Raw genomic sequence first — 22,357 nt, 5'->3', positions numbered from 1 at the left:
CTGGTACACAGTGTGCTGGTTACTGCCAAGATATGTTTACGTCCAGATTGCTAAGACCTCTGCATGGGCCTCAAAAAATGTATTTTTGCCAATGATCCTTCGTAACCTAACTCTCAAAATGAGCAGTGTCATCTTACGAATCGCATGACAATGAGGATACATGTCTAAATTAGACACTCACCTCTCAGTATGATTCGATTCATAAACAAGAGACAAAACCAATCCATAGGGTCCCCACAAGTTAATATTTGCTATATAGCTCATGTGGCATTAATGCTGTGTGCTCACTAGAGCAGGACTGTGATACTCTAGGGAAAGTGTAAGTTACGTGGACTTTATGTACCTTTATCAGTTACGTGGACTTTATGTACCTTTATCCAACACTCACATATTAGGCGGTAGCTCGGGATGCTTTTGAGTGACTCAAAGTAGCTTGTGCTACAGAAAAGGTTAGACACCCCTGGTGAAGAGCAAAATGTCAACTTGGAGCCATCTCCCCGTCTGCAAATTTCCCCCGCCTGCTGCTGCACCTATAGAAACCATATCCAGTCTCTAGGTTTAGTTTGATTGTGCGATCGATCTCTCTCTATTCTCTTCAAGTCATGGAGGTTTATCAAATTGTGTGCTTTCAAACTACCAAAACCCCTCACAGAATTTTGCCTAACACAAAATGGCCGAATCCCTTTAGGCAAACATCTGCACCATAATAACCTCCTCTTGCTAACTAAACTCTCCTAAGCACAGTCTCCCGCCTCTCAGACAAGTCCTACTCGGAGGAGCATTTTGTGACAGCAAGAGCACCTCCCATTTGATCTTTGTACCTTCCACACCAAGAACATTATGTGTCCTTGACATGTCTTATTTTGGATGTAAGCAGTTGAGATAGCAGCTCTCTCTATCCCTTCCTTACTATTTCAGACTTTTATTTTGAGATATAGATGGCGAGTAAAATGTTGGTGACCATGGGCTTACAACACGTGAAAAGCCATGTCCTACTCTGGACAGCATAACCAGCCACTCTTGTGTATCCTTCTGGTACCCATGTGACAAATGTTCTTATGTGTTGTGGGGTTTCCCCTATCATGTCTGTGACATTTGAAGGGCTCTCTGCGTAACATCCTGGTTTACATGCTGATCTTGCGCTGAAGGAGCGCTGCTGACAAGGACGGTGGAGTAGCATGCTTAAATTGGATGGCATTACCAAGGCTATTGCTGAGCGTCGTGGCTGCCTGGTGTCATTCACGCTAGCAGAGCTGGCCATATTCAAAATGGAGCAAAGAAACACAGAGGTGGGTGGGTAGGAATTCTGACATTTTCTGGATTGAAGTCCTGAGCCACAGAATGCAAGTTGCTTTTTGGCTAAATAAAATTCATACTGGCTGATGGAAGCAAGCAGAACACGAAGCCACTGGGTAGCATTTTTTCGGTTCAATCCAGTTCAACAGAGATTGGCTAGCTGCTTCGATGAAAAGTCTTAACTTTTGAAATCTGTAGCAATTAATCTGTGTCCTCTGCTTCCCCTCCGTTAGTGTCTCAGCACCCACTCCTGCAAATTCTTTCAGAAGCAGCAAGGATTCCAGCCACACAGCTGTTTCTGTGTTTCAGTCTATGAAGAAATCTGTAGTTTGTGCTTCATCAGCTACATCTTCTGAGACCCAGAGATACTAAACTGAGGCCATGACCAGTGGTGCAAGAAACAGTATCCGTCTCTGCCAGTGCATGGAGAGAACCATGGCAGAAAAGCTTCAGACGCAGAGGACAAATTAAAACAATGGCGGTCCATATTCTGCAGGTGTGCAGAACAAATACTTATGATGGTAGAAGGCATGGTACTAGTTTACTGAACTGTTCAGGAAATGTGACTTAAGCCCTCCTATAGGAGGTCTCTAACGACGAATGTCAGATAGGGTGCTCCCCTCAACCTCCAGCACTTTAACCACCGACATTTACCTTGCTTACTTTTGTTGATATTCTTTCCTGTATTTCAGTATATTTCAGCACTTTAATGTTATTGTGAGATGACAATCAACAATTTATAAGGAACCTGAATAAATAAACTCTAGATCCTCTTTTGTAAAGGTATGCTTTAGCATTGTGAGAGAACTGAAATACGTAAATGTATCCCTTCCTTTTCCCAAAACCACCAAAAAAAACAACCAATATCAAAGAGAATTTTCAGATACTCACGCCGTGGGTCCACCAGACGTGCTAGTCTTATGGTGGATGTCATTCCAGGTCACCGTGTTCTCTAACCCCGTCGTCCGTGACTCCCCAACTGTGAAAATTAACTTCTGCTCGAAAGCTTGGCGCAGCATTCTCAGTATGTCTCGGCCCTCAGCGTTATCTGGGAGGTAGGCCCATCTGGTTGTTCCCGAATACGGTTGGCCGGGGTGTGGGTGCTTATGCTAGGAGAAATAAAAGACGGACAGGTGTCAGTGCTCCTACATTAATGTACAGAGGACCCACAGTGGGGACAGGACTGGGGACTATGGGAGGTAATCTGCCAGCAGCAGCATTTCTTGCCCTTCTCTGGAAACGTGGCTACAACTAATGCAGCAGGCTCATTCTAAGCCCTGTGTGAATCTAGAAGTAATGCTCTGATGCTGAAATATCAGTACAGCACAGTATTACCACTGTATTTACGATTTGAGTGTAAAGAGGAGGTATAACTTGTGCTTACACTGACGCGCACATTATCATTAGACGTTTGCTGGTAGCAACAACTCACTGACTATGCAAGACTTGAAACGGCATTACCACATTACTAAAAATCTGTAGCTACCGTGGAAATGTGCAGTAATCTTCAGGGAATATCAGTTTTCAGTTCTGTCGCTGGAGCCACAAATTCTATTCTGTTATAACCTCAGGTCCCGCAGCCCCCCTAGTTGCTGCCTCAACCTCCTGACTGTCAGGCTCATGCACAGCACTTTGGAAACTCCCAAAAATTCCTTCTGAAGTGTGTGTGCTTCAACACAACTGAACCTGAGCTTCTATCCTCAGATCCCAGGGGCCCAGGATCTCACTCCTAGTTATTCTGGAACATTCTTAGGATCATTTTGAGGTAACTTCATAACCATTGTTGTGGCAGGCAAAGGAAGAAAAACTGATGAATAGTGGGCCTTTCGAAAAAAGAACCTCCCACAGTTCTAGAAGCTATCCTCTAGACATGGGAAGTGCACCTTGGCAACCTTTAGATCTAGGGATTATTGTCCCCGACCGAGTCATCATACCACATCAGAATGCTGCAACTCAGGGTGGTATACCACCTCTGCGGACAAGCACTAAAAAGCAATGAAATCATGACTCAGGCACAGCAGAGCAACAATGTAGTGTCTGAACAAGCACAAAACAAAATTATTGAAAACCCTCTGAAATAAGGCCATCCAATACCACCTCACTGTCTGGAATCTCACTTTCAATACAGGCAAGGAGATGTGCTCAGCAGAACAATCTCCGAAACCCATGTGTGGGTCATCAGCAACAAAGGCACTCATGTTTGCAAACCCTCTAATTCAGTAAGTCAGAGGGTTTGCAAACGCTACAACCATTTGTAATGTAATAAACCCATTTAACGATTTGGAAATATTTTCCAAGTTGTTAAATTGGTTTGGGAACATTAAGGCATCGCTATTTGGAAGGGGCGTTTCAAGGGCGTCCCTTCCAAATACAGATTACTCAAGGTATGTATTCATATTTTTCGACTAGAATCTTGTCTAAAAACACTAATATTTTATCACAAAGTCAAAGGAGGTGGTGACCCATTTGCAAGCGGGAAATGGCCCCCATGGGATACCTTCACCATGGAGAATGGTGAAATGTTTTCTTTTTTAAGAGTAAGCAGTAGTCCTTTTCATATTGTAAACACATCACATCTTTCTTTTAGAAAAACAGCTGCATTAAAAAAAATGACACATACACACATATATACATATACATGTATATATATATTCACAGAAAAAAACATAGGTTTCAGGCACGTTATAGTTAGGAATTAGCATTTAAAAAACCTCAGAAATTCACTGAAAAAACCATAGGTTTCAGGGGTGTTATAGTTAGCTGGACTTTTCACTTGTACAAAACCATTGAAATTCCCCCGTTATAGTTAGTTCAGCTAACTATAACTCGCGCGCCCGCAATGCACTGCTGATGACGTCACATATTACATCACTCATGATATGGTCAGTGACATCACTCATGACATCACTGATGACATCTCAAATGACATCACTGATAACATCACTGATGACATCATCCAGTGAATGTGTGTTTTTCTGAAAATTAAATATGTTTTATATATGTATATCTCAAGGTCGATGGAAGAATAAATGGGTATATAAGTGTCTAAATGGATGATTTGTTTTTGAAAAATTGATTGTGTAACTGACTGATTAAGTGTATCATAGTGAATACATGGCTTAGTGAGTAATGTTTAAATATGTAAATATCTGTATCAGTCTCTCACTTTGTGTATAAGTGGCTGCATGGGTTGGTGAGTAGCTACATGAGTGTCTATATTGGTTATTAGTTGGTTTTTTGAGTATCAGTCTGAGTGTCTGCATGGTTCGGTGGGGGGTATTACGTAGTGCATAGGTGCATGAATGAGTGACTCACTGTTTGTATGTGTTGAAGACAGCATGTGTGCAGGACTGTATGGGTGGATGAGTGTGTGTATGGGTGTGTTAGTGAGTTAGTGAGTGAATGACTGTCTCAATAGTGTCTTTATGAGTAACTACATATGTTTTAAACTAGTATATGTGACTATTGGTGTATATAAGTGAGTATATGTGAGAGTGAGAGATTGAAAGAGTTCCTGTATGAATAAGTATGTGTTTCTATAAGTGATTGTTTAAAAGACTAAGTATGTGTAAGTTTCCGTAGAAGTAAGCGTGGTGGTGTGTGTATAACTGTATATGCAAGTAAATGTATGTTTGATTCTTTATTAGCATGAGTGACTATGTGTGTGAGTAACTCTATGGATGAGTGGCATTGTGTAACAGGATGTATAGGTGTATGAGTACATATGATGAGTGAGTACATGTATGAGTGACTGTATAGGACTGTTGGTGAATGAGTGGATGTGTATGTGGATCTTAGAATTACTGAAGAGGTTGTTGTAACTGGTATTGGTATGTCCATTGTTTTGAAAATTTTAGTCTCTATTTTTGAATGTGTGCTATCAAAGGTTATATTAGGGTGAGAGGAGGTCTGCCACTCTATCACAAGGATGATGCATCAGTGATGTCATCAGTGATGTCATTTGAGATGTCATCAGTGATGTCGTGAGTGATGTCACTGACCATGTCATGAGTGATGTAATATGTGACGTCATCAGCAGTGCATTGCGGGCGTGCGAGTTATAGTTAGCTGAACTAACTATAACAGGGGAATTTCAATGGTTTTGTACAAGTGAAAAGTCCAGCTAACTAACACCCCTGAAACCTATGGTTTTTTTCAGTGAATTTCTGAGGTTTTTTAAATGCTAATTCCTAGCTATAACGTGCCTGAAACCTATGGTTTTTTCTGTGAATTTCAAAGGTTTTTTAAATGCTAATTTCCAACTATGCCTACAGAGATAGGACATGTGAAGAAAGAAGAAAAAATGCACAGAAAGAAAAAAATGAAGTGCAGAAAGAAGCAACAGAAGTCCTCAAAGACGAAGAAAAGTGCAGGAAGAAGGATAACGTGCAGAAAGAACAAAAGGAAGAGCAGAAAGAAGCCTTGTTGCAAAATCATCCTGTACCCTCAACTTTTTCAGACGGGTACTGGTGGTAACTGAGTCTGACTAACCAGTCCTAGAGCCAGTGCTATGTTAAAAGACACTTAGAATACAGTGAAAACACCTACATACACTAGGGAACATTATGCGTTGGGGTCCCCCTGTGATTAGCATGACCTCCTCTGTAAGCCCCTAGTATATAATAGGGCAGGGGGATTAAAACTACCTCTTAAAACAGGCCACAGGGCGTTTTTGCACACGTTAACTCAGGCCCCGTCCCCTCCCTTCACCACTGTGTAAACACGCCCTGTGTCCGTTTTTAGTTGGGAGAGTAAGTTCATTTGAATCCTGAGGGTCCCTAGAGTCCAACTAGCCCACTAGGTACCTCCAGTAAGTGCCACAGAGCTGCGTTGCAGAGAGGTGTAAAAAGTGGCACGGCCTGGACCACCTATCTGCAATGCAGCTCAGTGGCGCTTACTGGAAGCACTTGGTGGGCTAGTTAGCCCCCAGGGGCCCTCAGTATTGAAGGGAAATTATATCCCCAATTTAAAAACGTGCCATAGTGCGTGTTTGCACACGTCACCTCAGGCCCCGTCCCCTCCCTTCACCACTGTGTAAACGCGCCCTGTGGCTGTTCTAAGTTGAGAGATTAAGTCCCCTTGAATCCTAAGGGTCCCTATGGTCAAACTAGACCACTAGGTACCTCCAGTAAGCGCCACAGAGCTGCGTTGCAGAGAGGTGTAAAAAGGGGCTTGGCCTCAGAACACCTGTCTGCAGCGCAGCTCCCTGGCGCATACTGGAGATGCCGGTTGGGCTAGTTGGCCCTCAGGGACCCTCAGTATTGAAGAGGAATTAATTCCCCAACTTACAATTCGCCAGGGGGCGCGTTTGCAGAGTGCTGCAAGGAGGGGGCGTGGCCTCCAGCACGATGCCAGTCTTTTATTTATTTTAATTTTTTAAGAAGGGGGGCTGTGTGGTTCCCCTTCTTATTCTAATTTATTGGCCCTGATGACCCCATCCCCCAGGGCCTGTCTCCTAATTATATTTTTTTGACCCCAATCCCCAGGGCCGGCCACTGTTTTTTATTATTTTAAAAAAATATATATTTATAGACACACCTAGGACATGCTGGACAAACCGTACGTACCTATCACCATGACGATTTGCGTGATATTCATTAAAAGGCGACTATGCATACAATGAATCCACGTGGAATGTATTTACACCACTAGTGAAACTCTGACATGTCTGATGTCCTACCGTGCCTAATCCCGGTAGACACCCTTGTCGTTTATTTATACAAACATGGGTAGCTATTGACGGGCACATTTAATACACATGCACACCAAGCCATTCAAAGGGGATTCGACAAAAATTTGACCAAAACTATGCAAGAAACCCCCCTCACGGTTAATAAAACACACATCCACTGCCGGATGTGTAATACTTTTTATTTTACTCTCTGGAAAGGGGACGAACATCACTTGAGAGTCACAGCGCGCTCCTGGCAGAGCCCAATGCTGTGTTACACCCACCATTGCCTGCTGAGTGCCACACACCTCTGTGTTGTATTCCACTAGCTAGTGCATATGCTATGACACTCTCTAGCCCATGTGCACTGTAACACCACCCCGTGAATATGTCATGCCACACTTGTCTTCGCACGGGTTATATTGCCCCATCTAACGTGCCTTCCTCGATGCCTATGTTATAACGCACAGTGCTATGCCATTCATATTACAATCTGGGATCCATATCTTTGTCACAGTGCATATGCAACGTTACACTCCCCAGCACATATTTTATATTACAACTTTAGAGACTAGTTAGGTTACACAACACTGCCCTGTGCATATTACACTCCAAGGCGCATATCGCATAGCATGCGCTAGTGCCTGTGCTATCTCACGCTTTCCAATGAATCTGTAATTGCGCACAATGTATTGCATATTATATTTCACGCCCGGTTCATCTTATATCACACTTTTTGGTGCATAGTTTATACCATACACTATATCTAGTTTTCATTTTCAATCGTGCTCTCAGGACTATGTTCTATATAACACTGTGTTCACCTACCCTTTTCACCGCATTACATTTTGCGATAGGGGGTGGAGGGTCAGGGGGTGTTTCTGCCAAGTGAGCCCGGAGTCACAGTCACAAACGTCCTCTTCTTCCTGAATAAAAGTGAGATTATGCTGCATACTTGTTCATATTTTAAGAAGTTCGCACAGACACACGTTTTAAAAACAATAAAGTTCCTAATACCCGCCTTCTCTGAACAGTTAGCTAGCTGCCCCATCCCCCTCCTCCCTATCCTCTGTGTTGTGTGAATCCATGGACTAGCCTCCTCCCTCCTGCCATGCATGGTCTGATGTGCTGCCACTGCCCTCAATTTAGTATGATGTACCAGTCCACTCCTCCTGCCCTCCATTGCCCAATTCTAAGCCCCATCATTGACCTCCTGCTTAAACTCTGTGCTTAGCTTGCTGCCCCTATTCTCCTTCCCCCTGCCCTCCGATGTCTTTGTGCATGCCCCTGCTCCATCCTTTTTGCCCACCATGTTCCATGGACCTGCCACTCCTATCTACTCTGAGTGTTCTGTTGAGCTGCCACTCCCCTCCCACCTGCCTAGCATTGTCAGATGACTGTAACCTGTCCCTGCCACCTCCACCCTGCCTGTCCACATGCCATGGCCCTATCCTCTTCCTCCTGTCCTACATGGTCCATTGTACTGCCACACCCTTCTGCCCTCCCTGGTCTGTTGTGCTGCAACTGCTCCTCCTGCCTGCCCCGTGCGGTCTGTTGTGAGGCCCCTTCCCCTGAACTTTCTTGTCTGTGCACAGGTCCTGACCCTCCCTTCTATCCTCCATCGTCCTTTGTGCATGCCCCTGCACCCTCCTTCTTGCCCATCATAGCCATTGTGCTGCCACTAACCCTCCCACTTGCCATGCATGGTCTTCTGTGCTGCCATGGCCCCTCCCACCTTCCCTGTGTGGTCAGTTAGCTGCCCCTGACCCCCTCCCACCTTCCCTCCATGGTCTGTGTGTATGCCATCACAGTCTCAGTGTTGCTCTTCATGGTGTGTCTTGCTTCTAGTGCCCATCCTGCCTGACCTCCATGGCTATCTTGCTGCTCCTGCCCTGCCCCCTTGCCCCCAGCCCTCTGTTTACATGTGCAGACCCCTACTCCCTCCCTCCTGGCTTGTCTGTTCCATTGTAATGCCCCTGATCCGTCCCTCCTGCCCTTTATGGTCTGTTATGCCGCAGCTTTCTCTCCTGTCTGTCCATTATGGTCAGCTAGCTACCATTGCCTCTTGCCCCTCTGTTCTCTGTTGTCCATGTGCATGGTCCTGTCCCCTCCCTCTTGCTTTCTATGGATTGTTGTGCTGCACTCCCGTCCCGCATGCCCTGTGTGGTGTATTGTGCTGCTGCAAACCCTGATGCCTGCCCTGCAGGGTCAGTTTGGTGCACCTCTCCATGTCCCTCCTGTCCTCTGTTATCCAAGTCCATGTCCCTACCCCATTTCCTTCCATGATCCAATGTACCATACTTGCGAACATTTTGAACTTGGTAAGAGGGAGATTTTGAAAAAAAAACTGGGGTATTGATTTTCCCCTTTGAGTTACATTGAAAAAGAGGAGATTGTAGACAGGAGACAGATCAAATAAAGCCCATTTGAGCTTAAAAACATTGGACGTTTCCTGGCTGAATCGGGTCTGTTGGCATGTATGGTTGTACTACCATTGCCTCTTCCTTCTGCCTGCCCACAATGGTCTATTACATTGGCACAGCCTCTCTTGCAAGTCCTGTATTGTTGGTTTGTTGCCCCTGCCCCCCTTTCCACTGCCCTCCATAGTCTGTTGTGCTGCCACGGCCCTTCCTGCCTGCTCAGTGTGGTTAAATTGTTGCCTTTGCACCCTCCTACCTGCCTTCAATTTTCAGAGTCCGTGCCCCTGGCCTCTGCCTCTCAACAGTATCCTAATGAACAACTAGATTGCTAACATTCTATATTTATTACAAAAGTGTGGAACGCCTGACGTCATCTTGATGTAATCAAAACTGTAATACCTAGAGCATTTCCTTTAGAAATTACATATATGAGAGGGTCTTATTGGCGGGTGAGCCCCCCCACCACCGGCCCACAACTGCCCGACTGGCGCCGCTGACGGAACGTGCTGCCCCAGGAGACCGGCCGCCTGTGGGACATCAGGCATTGTGGCGAATCCTTCCCAAGGGCCCTGATCCTGACACACGGGAGTGGTGGCGATAGCCCTTCACCCTGCATGGGGCGAGCCCCCCACCTGCTGGGGTACCGACTGTGAACCTCCGCCCCACAACTACCCCACTGGCACCGCTGACAGGACGCGCTGCCCCAGGAGACTGGCCGGGAGATCGGAAGGACCCACATTAGGGGGGGTGCTCCCGGCGCTCAGATTGCCGTACATCGCTTCCCGTTTGGCCCATCTGGCGGGAAGTGGGAACTAGCAACCAAGGGCTGTGCTCCCATCGCCAGATGACAACGCAGGGCACTGCCCGTTCCATCTCCTGAACCACTACACCCTCCAGAACCTGCAAGTTCAACCCAACGGTACTGGACCTCATCCCACGTACGACGAAGATGGGGAAACCGAAGCCAGCGCAGTACAACGCAGTGCCGGAAACTGCCCCGGAAAATATGCCGAAGACCTCATCTTGGTCCCCTAATGCCGCGCCCGCATCGGACCTGTCAATCTCAGACAAGTTGAACAAAGTCCTTGCCGCCATTGAACTGTCCCGGTTATCGATGGAAGAACGACTAGGAACATTGGCGACGGAGGTCAATCTCCTCAGAGACGATCACCGCAAACTAGCGGACCGGGTGCGGACAGAGGAGCGGACGTTGGAGGAAATGCAGCCGCAGATAAAAGAACACCAGACGACAATCCAAGGAATTCTCACCCGTTTATCTGTGGTGGAGGAACGAGCGCAGGATTTGGAAGGTCGCTCAAGACGCTGCAACATTAGAGTGCTGGGACTACCGGAGGGCATCGAGGGGGCAAACCCTATAGACTATATGGACACATGGCTTAAATCCTTCACCCCGGCAGCAGACCGCACAGCGTTCTTCTCAATTGAACGAGCTCACCGGGTGCCTGCCCACAAGCCCATACCTGGAGCGGCCCCTCTGCCATTATTAGCTAAATTTCTCCATTTCCGGGACCGCGACGCAGTGCTTCGGGCGGCACGGCAGGCGGCACCACTCCGGATAGAGAACAAACACATAATGATTTTCCCGGACTATGCCCGCGCAGTGCAGCAACAAAGGGCGTTCTTCTTAGATGTGAAACGGTGACTACGCGAACGTAATATTCAATACGCTCTACTCTTCCCAGCCCGTCTTAAGATACTCCACAAGGGCTCCTCCATTTTCTTCACGACCGCGGAGGCGGCACATGACTGGGCAGACCAGCACTGCCCGCAGGTGTCTGGCGCTCGCCCGGGGCGTGACTCACCTCTCAAGACTTTCCGTGCTCGAAAGCGCCCCATGAAACTCCGCCACACCGAGACGAGAACGGCTGCCGGAGTCCATGACTCGCCGGATCTAGAACAGATCATGAAGGAACGGCGCGAGGCGCTCCAAGCAGTGATAGACTTGCGCTCCACGCAACGTTCAGAAACCATAGACCGTCCTCCACACCTCTTCTCCTCTGAGGGCGAAAACGACAGCGATGACCCTGCCTCAGGGGCTGACTCAGCAGCACCCCCCAATGTCACCCCACAAACGGCAAAAGGGTTACTGGATGGACAAGCCCTTCCCTCCATCTCTTAACTCAGCTCAGCATAACAGACTACCTAACTGTATCCTTATGAATAATCATCATTATGTGTCTGATTGTCGAGAGAGAAGAATGCGATACCTTCTAAGTGGCGCACAATGATCCTTCTGTATGCCCGTTAGACGTGAGACCTCGCACCTGCATGTCGCCACCCCCCATCATATAGAGCAGGTTTTTTTTTTTCCCCCAGTGTTACGGGAGGGAGTTTGGACACATCGTTCTCCGACCGATGAGTCCTTTGTATTGGGACTGTTTCCCGCACCCTTGCACGTTGGTTACACCCCAGTTCATAAAAGTCCCACTGCGTCATGGACCCCCACGTAGCAGATTACCCGAGCGGCCAGACTCACCTCCCCCCTATTCTCCCCACACGCAGCGTATCCCTAGGAGCCCATTTATCGATCGCTATGGCGGACACCTCACCCGGCCCACACACACCATAAATGGCCCATGGCGATGTTGATGAAAACCGCTGACGTCAATTTACTCACACTAAATGCACGCGGCCTCCACACCCCACGTAAACGCTACACAATCTATGCATACGCCAAGCGCCAGCACGCGTCTATCATTTTCTTACAGGAAACTCACCTTAACGTAACCGAAGCAGGCAGGGTGCACGCAAAGTGGCGCGGCTTACTATGCGCTACAACCTATTCCTCATTTGCGCGCGGGGCGCTGATTTGGGTTCGCCCAGGAACGCCGTTCCGCGAACTCAGGCGGGTGGTGGATGGGGAGGGCAGATTTGCCCTACTAAAGGGACTCTTGGATGGTCAGGCCGTCCTATTGGGCAGCATATATGCCCCGAACGTGGATCAGGACAAATTCTGGGACAGATTAACGAAAACCCTAGCCCAATTTACTCATGTACCTTGGATACTTGGGGGGGGACTATAATTGCATCCTGGACCCGGGACTGGACCGGTCCTATCCCCCTCTTCCACACTCCCCCACCCACAGACAAATAGAGAGATTCAAGACATGGGTCGCACATTGGTCACTTACGGACGCATGGAGACTACACCACCCTCATACCCGCATGTATTCCTTCCACTCCGTTCCCCACAACTTGCGGGTCAGGATAGACCGTTTCCTATGCACAACAACACTCCTACCGCAGGTCTGCCACTCAGATTATCTCGGTAGGGTCGTCTCAGATCATGACGCGCATCCCCTCAGCCTTCAATGGAGGCCCCCTCGTCCCCCTGTTCCCACATGCCGTCTATCTCGAGATTGTCTGATGGACCCAGTCTTCACACACGGGCAAAACCGCAGTATCCAAGAATATTTCGCCCACAACACGGGGTCCGCATCCTCCATCCTGGTTGAATGGGATGGCTTTAAGGTGGTGGCCAGGGGGGAGTGTATTCAACAGAGGGCCGGAGTGAGGCGCGCCTTGGAACAGGCACTTGACAAAAGGGAAAAGCAGCTCGCGCTCGTCACTAAGGCCGCTGACCAATCAGTGGCAGCGGCGACACAAGTAGCCCATGCCAAATCGGAGTACCAGGCGGCTTGCACGGACCTCCGGCGTCACAACTTCCGGGCCTATGCGGCCCGCATGCATAAGGACCGCGACAAAGCGGGCACACTGTTAGCGTGGCTAGCTAAACGGGACACGGAGGTGCAACCCATCACCGCAATAATCAACCCCCACGGCACCCTGGTACAATCTCAGGATGAGATCCTCCAGGCTTTCCATCAGCACTATTCGGCGGTCTACAGTGACCCCCGGTCATCGGGTCTAGAGGCGGTAGACCATTTCTTGGACCCTCTCCCCCTTCCCCGGATATCGGACGCAGATAAGTCGGACCTAGATGCAAAGATACGATCTTCGGAGATCACACACGCCATACAAGCCTTGGCCCGCAACAAGGCCCCCGGCTTGGATGTGTTACCACTCGAGTACTACGCCACCTTTGCCCTCCAGCTGACCCCTCGCTTCTTGACAGTGCTGGACACAGCACTACAGATCGGAGAACTGCCCAGATCCATGAGAGAATCGGTGATCGTGACGTTCCTGAAACCCGACCGTGACCCCCACCTCTTAGCCTTTTATCGGCCCATAACGCTCCTCGCAGGCGATTGCAAAATCCTGGGGAGGGTCCTGGCGGACAGATACTCCCAAATCGTGCGCCCGCTGGTGCATCCGGACCAGTGCGGATTCGTCCCGGGCAGGAATACCTCTCAGAATATACGCCATCTTTTTCATATCCAGGATCAGATCGGCGATCGCTTCCCGCGGGCGGCGTGCCTGGTCTTGGACCTTGAAAAGGCTTTTGATACCCTAACATGGCAGTACCTGTTCCCGGTTCTTCGACGTGCTGGACTCGGCCCCAGGCTTATAGCCTATACCCACCTACTATATACTAAGCTCACCTCCCGGGTCCGCATTGGACGCAACATCTCCCCGGAATTCGCCATATATAGGGGTACGCGGCAGGGCTGCCCCCTCTCACCCTTACTATTCGCGCTAGCCGTAGAACCTTTAGCCATTCGTCTTCGCCGAGAGGAGCAGGGTTGGGGTATCCCGCTCGCGGATGCCACCCATTGTGTATCGCTATACGCCGACGACCTTCTCCTTTATATACGGGACATTACAACCGATCTCACCCTACTTGGGACTGCCTTGACCGAGTTCGCCGCTGCATCGGGCCTGAGAGTGAACTGGGATAAATCCACGGTGTACCCCCTATGCCCGAACGCGGCCCCCCAGGAAGTCTGGATAGGTGACCAGAAAATAAGCTGGACCGCGGACGCCCCCCGTTATCTGGGGATCCGCCTATACCATTCCCCCGCCGACATCTTCGCGGGTAACCACCGGAGGGTACTGGCCGGTATACGGTCCACCATCGGGTTCTGGCGGAACCTCCCACTGGCCCCAATCGGCCGTGTTGCTCTCGCAAAAATGATCCTGGTCCCACGACTACTCTATTACTTTACCAACCTCCCGGTGATCCCTCCCAGATCCTTCTTTAGGGAGCTGGACACGCTCCTCGGCTCCCTGATATGGGGTAAGGGACGACACCGGATCGCGCTGGCAAAATTGAAACTACCCACGACACAAGGGGGACTCGGTGCCCCGTCCTTCGAGGCCTATTTTCTGGCGGCACAGCTTCAATGGCTTTCCTATTGGACAGCTGGTAGATACGCGTCCGAAACATACACAGAAACGGGCCGGGTGACAATGCAGGAGTTGCGGCGTCTGCTCCTACCGGGTGCACGACCCATCAGGACTTACCCCCTCCAGATAGAGGTAGCCCGGAAATGTATCCAACGCATACACCGCATGACCCCAGACAGACCTCCTTACACACCGCTATTGCCACTGGTGGGCTGGCCTAAAAATACCCAGTTCTTTACCCCTGCCATGCTTCAGGCCTGGACGTCCAGAGATGCCACCGAAGCAGAAATACTATTCGAGGAGGCACAACTAAGACCATTTCAACAACTTGTTGCTGACTACGACCTCCCCCCGGGTCAATTCCTACGGCACCGTCAGCTCATCAGTCATTACCGACAATACTATGACCTCACACAAGGGGAGCCCCCCACACATCCGGTCCTACACACGATACTACGAATGGGAACGGGACGGCATCTCACCACATGGATATACAAATCAATCAGGGAGTTGACACCACCACTACTAGGGCGCTTGCAGGCCCGGTGGGAGGAGGAGGCTGGACGGGCATTTCATGATAACGAATGGGAGAGGGCACTCGAATTCCCCAAGAAAGTATCCAGGAATGCACGCTTTAAGAATATACAATTCCACATACTGCATAGGGCCTACTTAACACCAGCACACCTACAGCGTTTCTATCCTGATACCACGTTTCTCTGCCCCCGCTGTCCGGCGCCAGTCGCAGACTTTCATCATATGTTCTGGGCTTGTCCGGGTATCCACGCCTTTTGGGAGTCTGTCCACACGGCACTCCGAGATCTCACCGGCCTCACCCACCTAACCACATGGGAGGGTTGCGCGCTTGGCATAGTCGGTCGGAGGAAACGGTATAAGGTGCCCATACGCTTTGTCTCCCTGGCTCACCTATTGGCTAAGCGCTGCATAGCCATGCACTGGCGCTTCCCTTCTGGCCCCCTGATCGCAGCATGGGTGGGGGCGGTGCTCAAATGGGCTGCAGCCGAAGAGGATGCAATACGAGAGGAGGAAGCGAAAGGCATCCGAAAAACCCCAATTTCCCTTGAATGGGCGCTGTTGCTACACCAAGTCAAACAGTCCCAGGCTCCTGCTGCATCGACCACGAACGTGACAACCCATGAAGACCCACAGCTATCCACTGCGCGGGCCCACACAACTGGAGATCCCCCCCCTGAGGAGTAACACCCTCCCTAGGGTTTGCTAGTATTCTGCCCTTCCCGCTAACCCGACCCACTCACCTATGCAGCGTGTGCGTCCGCGAATCCCTATCCTCCATAGTGAGATACAACTGCGCCAACACTTAGAAATCAGAGGGACCACGTGTGCCCTAGACTGGCCGTACCACCTATAGTTCCATGACGACCCCCCTTAGTTTGACTCCCCCACCTTCCCCGGTTTATTACTTGGCAAACACCTGCTGTAGCATATACAGCACCCACAGGAACTCTACGTCATCACACAGATTATTACCGATACTAGCTGGCTGTATTTGTACCTTGATACTGTGGGAAAATATATACCTGTAACAATTGTACTAATAAATGCCAATAAAAAGAAGTTGGAAAAAAAATGACAGGGTCTTATTGGCATCAAAATTATGGTTAGTGCTCTAAAAGACTAAAATAAGGACATATTTTCTGAGTTTTCAAATAGCGACAAAGCACTTTTAAATTATTTGTTATCTTTATGTTTTTTTATCCAGTTGACCACTTGATTAAATGTTGCACTTAGGGGAGAGGATGTGGTGTTACTTCCAGAACTGCAGACTTTGCAACTGGGGAACCAGGTTGGAGTTTCTGCTTCAGCTCGACATTCTGTGATTCTGGTCAAATCACTTAGTCTCCCCATGTCTACAACCAAAATGAATTTGTTCTTGTGTGATGTAACCAATGCTCATGTAAAGCACTCCAATACCTGACAAGTCTGCACTATATAACACTGCTAAAACACAAAATAATAAGTGTTTTGCACACTTCTGTCATTGGGCTATATTTGGGCTACATCTGGGTGATTTTGGGCTACATTTGGGCTCTTTTGTCTCCGGTGGCCATCTTGGGAGATTTATTTGTTATGAAGTTTCCTAATTTCCTCATGTACTGCAGTCTCCTCAGTAGGAAATGCTTTCAGTTTTTTACTTTGATTCCATCATGAAGGTATTCAGATATGTCACACATTTGCCATAAATTCTGAATGTTAGCACTCTAGTTGCTCATTAGATCACTGTAGTAAAACTACTGTTCACCATGGAAGTCTGCTCCTGGTATTAAAAGTGCATGTTTCAGTCTGCATGTCAGAATTTTTTAATGAAATAGAAGAGGATTTGAGAAGTCACTCAAAATGTGCCCTCATTTTCTTTCTTCAGCATTAATCATAATTTCTATGGCAAAATGAACCCCCTCATTGTGTTCCTTTTTAAATTAAATGTTTTAAGTGTTACCAGTTTATTCCAATCAAGATGGCTTCAGGTGTGCCATACTTTTGTCATAATGGAGACAGTAAGCGCTCTAGTTGTTTTTAAGAACACTCTGGGACATTCTGTCATTGGGCTATACTTGGGCTACATCTGGGTGATATTTGGGCTACATTTGGGCTCTTTTGTCTCTGGTGGCCATCTTGGGAGACTTATTTGTTATGAAGTTTCCTAATTTCCTCATTTACTGCAGTCTCCTCAGTAGGAAATACTTTCAGTTTTTTACTTTGATTCCATCAAGAAGGCATTCAGATGTGTCACACATTTGCCATAAATTCAGAATGTTAGCACTCTTTTTGCTCATTAGATCACTGTAGTAAAGCTACTGCTCACCAGGGAAAACTGCTGCTGGTATTGAAAGTGCATGTTTCAGTCTGCATGTCAGAATTTTTTAATGAAATAGAAGAGGATTTGAGAAGCCACTCAAAATGTGCCCTAATTTTTCTTTCTGCAGCACTAATCATACTTTTTATGGAAAAATGAACCCCCTCATTTTGTTCATTTTTAAATTACATGTTTTAAGAGTTACCACTTTAATCCAAGCAAGATGGCTTCAGGTGTGCCATATGTTTATCATAAGTAGGACTGTTAGCGCTCTAGTTGTTCTTTGGAACACTCTGGGAAGCTGCAGTAGAACACAAAGGAATCAACTGACAGTCTCTGCCCTTGTTGGATGTACATGTTTTACTGAGAATGTCAGAGTTCATTCTCACATGACTGAGAAAGATAATGTGAATTTACAGAAAATAAGCTCTCAGTTTAGCTTATAGATCACCTTCCAAACCTCTGTGGGAAAAACATGAGAAAATATTTTTCTCTCAATCATGATATCCCAGCAGAAGGCTTTTTCACATGGTGAAATCACCTTAGAACATACCACAATTCCTAAAATGAGTATGGTACCATCAACAAATGATTTATAATGTAACTAACGTCTTAAAACCTTCTATGAACTGCAATGCTTTTTAATGAGGTGCTATCATGTATATTGGTCCCAAGATGGCTGCCAACACTTCTTGGATGAAGTGCTGACAGCCAATCAGATCTCAGGATGAGATGTGTGGTTAGGCTCCGCCCACATATATATATGATTTTACTTTTGATTTTCTCAGGAACTACTGAACAGATTGACACCAGACCTGCAAAAGGCACTTCCCTGACCTGAGGACTACCTCTCTGCCAAATTTCAAGTAATTCTGTTCAGCCGTTCGGGCTGTACCTTGGACTAAAGGTCCCTATGGAAAATTGCATGGGGAAAACGCGTTTTGGGACCCCCTTTTTTCTCAGCCCCCGCTTGACGAATCCCCCCGAGACTTTCAGGGTAGGAGCAGAGCAGAGCGCCCCACCTATTTTGAAAATTTCGTGAGGATTCGTCAACCGGCGCCAAAGTTATTCCAAATAGAATGTTGCGGATTTCCTATGGAAACACGGTCCTAACTATAACTATCTACTGGCGACCGCCAGTAGATAATATATATATATATATATAGAGAGAGAGCGAGAGAGAGAGAGAGAGCTCACATTGTGCTATATCCCTGTACTGCTGCACTGCCTTTCAGGACATGGGACATATTCAGAACTTACTGTTCAATTTGTATTTGTGTCATTCTTTATTCCAGCAAGAAAGTTTTTTCTTCAAAAGAATATACTTCCTAGAAACTCTGAGCTCGTGACATTCATATCCCAATACTTCTCTCCAGCTTCTTGGAAAACGTTCGGGGATTGATTTGCATTACAGATCAATGCTGGGTTTTGTGGCAGCCTGTATTTTTTGTTCCAAGTGCTGCATTTCTTTGTAATTCCCCATTCACTGCTTTGTCTTTACCCTTGCAGGCCAAAGTTGGGCGGAGAATCGGCATATATGTGTCTGGCAGGTTCCAGCTCGATCACAGCTGAGGCATGTGATCATTAGCAGGCACTTACAAAGCCTGTTTGTTTTAGTCAAACACAGGACATTGATGGGATAATAGCCCTATCTTTCCAGATACCTGAGCTACGGTAATCCCTCACTAGGTAAACTTGCAACATCCTTTTTAGGTCTCGCCTGAGCCAGCGCTTTAGCGCTGCTCTCGCGAGAGCTTTTGTAAATGGGGGATTTGGAAGTGCAAACTAGTGCTTTCAGGCCTCCAAATACAGTGCATGTGCGCCGGGCGCGCGCACCATTTGGCAGCCTGTGTGATCATTTTGCGGCCGCTTTGATGTTCTCAGTGAGCCGCGCGGCCACTGAGAACATCAAAGCGGCCGCGAAAGTGCTCACCATATGCCAGCCTGCGTGCCTCTCTCCCCTACCCCCTCCCTTATCCCACTTCCTGCTTGTTTTTCCCCTTACCTTCCCAGTAGACGTGCAAAAGCCTGTACTTGCTTCACCCATGCACGTCAGAAACGAGATACCATCAGCAACTAGAGACTGTAATGGTTGCCAAGAGTCCTTGCAGGACAGGCGCAGCAGTTCATCCTTTCGAAGTTGATACTTAGGAGGGGTGGAGGGGGTCGCTTGGATAATTATAACGCGCAGTATTTAGAAAGCTTCTGAGCGGCGCTCAATAAGACGCGTCTGTATGTGTTGCGTGGACCGTTCTATACATCAAATGCAGTGTTTCCTAACACCGTACTGTCACTCATTGAACAGAGGACCCGGCCTGCCCTGTGCCCTTTCCCCCCGCGACATCCCAACCAACCCCCGTGGCCCAGAGAGCAACACATTAACCCCGCTGGACAGCAGATGCCACATTTCATAGCGCCGCGCCCCGGCTCCTCGCAGCACATAGTGCAGAGAGGGCCCACAATCCTGGGGTCCACTCACCATTCTGTGCATGAAATGACATCTATACCAGTGGTACTTCGGCCTCTGGTCACACCCTGCAACACATGGTGCCTCTATGTACACAGCCCCCACCTAGCCCACCCCTCCCCCCCTCATGTTGATCTGATTGTTTTCAGATGCCTCTAGCAGGGCGTGTCCACAGGTGTTCACCGCGGGTGCAAATAGTGTGGGATGGCATTGAAAACTGGTGCAGGTGCTGCATGCGGCTGTAAAACACCCCCAAACCCAGAGAACGATGGGGGGCTTGGCCCCACCTGAACGCACAGCCATTTTCAGGTGCATGGACCACACACATCAGGGTCAAGTACTGCCTTAGTGTGCACACACATTATGTGCACCAGGGCACATGAGAGTTCACGAGCCCGGCCCACCCTTGGCTATACCTGTGCCTTGGATTACGTTGCACTGTATTGTGCTGCAGAGCACTGTCTCACATTGTAATGTGTTGTGGTGCATTACGCATTTGCGTATGCTGTTGCATTGCATAGTATGATTTTGCTTTATTTGTTTTGCCATTGAGTGTGTTGTATCGCATTGCATTTAGTGGATTGCAGTGTGTCAAAGCGCATTGTCTTATGTTGTGTTCAGTTGCACTGCATAGCCTTATTTTGCATTGTTTATTATACTGCAGTGTACTTTTTCATATTGTACTGTTGTCTCGTGTTGGCACGGAATTGTATGGTGTTACATTCCGTTGTGTGTGGTTTTTTGCCCGTGGTTTTGCTGTACATTAGTGTATTGCCTTGTCTTGTTTGTTTCTTACAATTGTATTTTTATCATATTCCACTTTTGATCGCATTTCCATGTAGCCGGCGGGGGAATGGCTAACATTGGTGCAGCAGGTGCAGCGTCACTGGGGTCCAGAACACACTGCTGTATTTTACTACCCAACAGCAGTCAGATGCGCTTTTCCTTGCTTTCACCGGGGCCCAGGACATCCTTCCCAGCACTGGTAGTGGGGTTACACTGCTTTGTTCTGCAGTGCACGGCAGTATAATTGCATTTATTACTTAGGAATATATTGAACTGTGATCCATTGAATGCACACTTGAAGCTATTCTCTCAGGACGCAAGTGACCACTACCACCCCTGTCAGCAGGAGCTACAGCGCCCCCTCCTGGCCGATAACAGAGAGAGACGTGTCTGGGCGCAGCTGCCACCTGTCGGCCCCGGACAGTCTCTGTATCAAACCTTTGCGTGCACAAACCCAACAAGCATTTGCAATGCAACAGGTCTCGCATTTACGCGAGTTTGAGCTATTGACATTGTAAATGACAATGTGTTTTATTTAGGTTTCAAAAACCAAAACATAAATAAATGGCATTGTCATTTACAATGTCAATAGCTCAAACTCGCGTAAATGCGAGACCTGTTGCATTGCAAATGCTTGTTTCTCGACTGGCATGGCTTTGCAAAGGATCTTTATTTCCCGAGCTAGCACTCTTCAATGGTGCTTCCAAGTTCCCCGAGGTAGCACTTTTTCAGCACAACCTTATTTCTTGAATTTCGTTTGCTTTCAGTTTTCGCAGACTCTGTCTTCCTTAGTTCCCTGTTTCCCGTATGCTGCTTTGCAATCCCTGCTGCTATAGTTCCCATTTTCTTTGTGTGATGGGGTTGTTTTCTTTCTGCTGTTTTTTCACATTAAGTTGTATTTCTATATACTGTTGCTGTGTATTTCATTCCACACCTTTGCTGCATCTCGTCCGCATAGCTGAAAACATGCAGTGTTTCATCTATTCTGAGCATCCTCTTTTAAATTACCTTTTACAACGTCACTGAATTCATCAGCTCCCCAGACCCAGCCTTGCATGTGGATATTTTGCAGACAGTTTCTGTAACAGCAATTCTGGGTGAGGAACCTACTAATTTTCAGAATTAAAATGTGGCGCTCCAGAGTGTTTTGCTACTCATCCCTTTTAGTATTAGTTATATCACATGGCGGGAGGTATCACAGTTCATTATATACTTTCCAAAACGAAAGCCCATATACCTCCAACTTTATTGTGTTAAGATATTTTTGCTTTTCAAAACAGGAAGATACAAAAGTCATAATCTGTCCATGTTTGGTTTCTCATCAACCAGTGCAAACTGAAAAGGCATAAGTAGGGTAGCCAATGTAGCAGGTGGACCATAGGGCACACTCCTCTTGGACCCAGATGTGTTACACATCCCAGTATTCTGAATGCTGAATTGTATCTCGGGGCCCTGTTCTTTCTGAGCTTTGATTTGTACAGGACTTCCTCACTGGATCCCTCTTGTCCTCTGACTTCCTGCATGATCTTGCGCAGCGCAGCTACCAATAGTCTCTCGCTTTTATATACATTTTCACTCATCCTTGACAAGCAGTTTCAATAGCTTCAGTAGTATTC

The 22,357-nt window shown here is 47.7% G+C and overlaps 1 protein-coding gene across 1 annotated transcript in view; it reads right to left on the bottom strand.

The window, feature by feature from the left end:
• The window catches only part of LOC146832872 (E3 ubiquitin-protein ligase DTX3L-like), a 218,381-nt gene that overhangs the window by 36,074 nt on the left and 159,950 nt on the right, over positions 1-22,357 (bottom strand). Inside the window, exon 6 of the mRNA XM_085600296.1 lies at positions 2,188-2,405. Within this exon, the coding sequence (XP_085456422.1) occupies positions 2,188-2,405 (218 nt within the window). The remainder of the gene's footprint in view (positions 1-2,187; positions 2,406-22,357) is intronic.

Source organism: Triturus cristatus, chromosome 4_2, assembly GCF_964204655.1.
Source record: "Triturus cristatus chromosome 4_2, aTriCri1.1, whole genome shotgun sequence".
In the NCBI taxonomy this organism is placed as follows: domain Eukaryota; kingdom Metazoa; phylum Chordata; class Amphibia; order Caudata; family Salamandridae; genus Triturus; species Triturus cristatus.
This window is presented reverse-complemented; position numbering and strand designations above follow the sequence as displayed.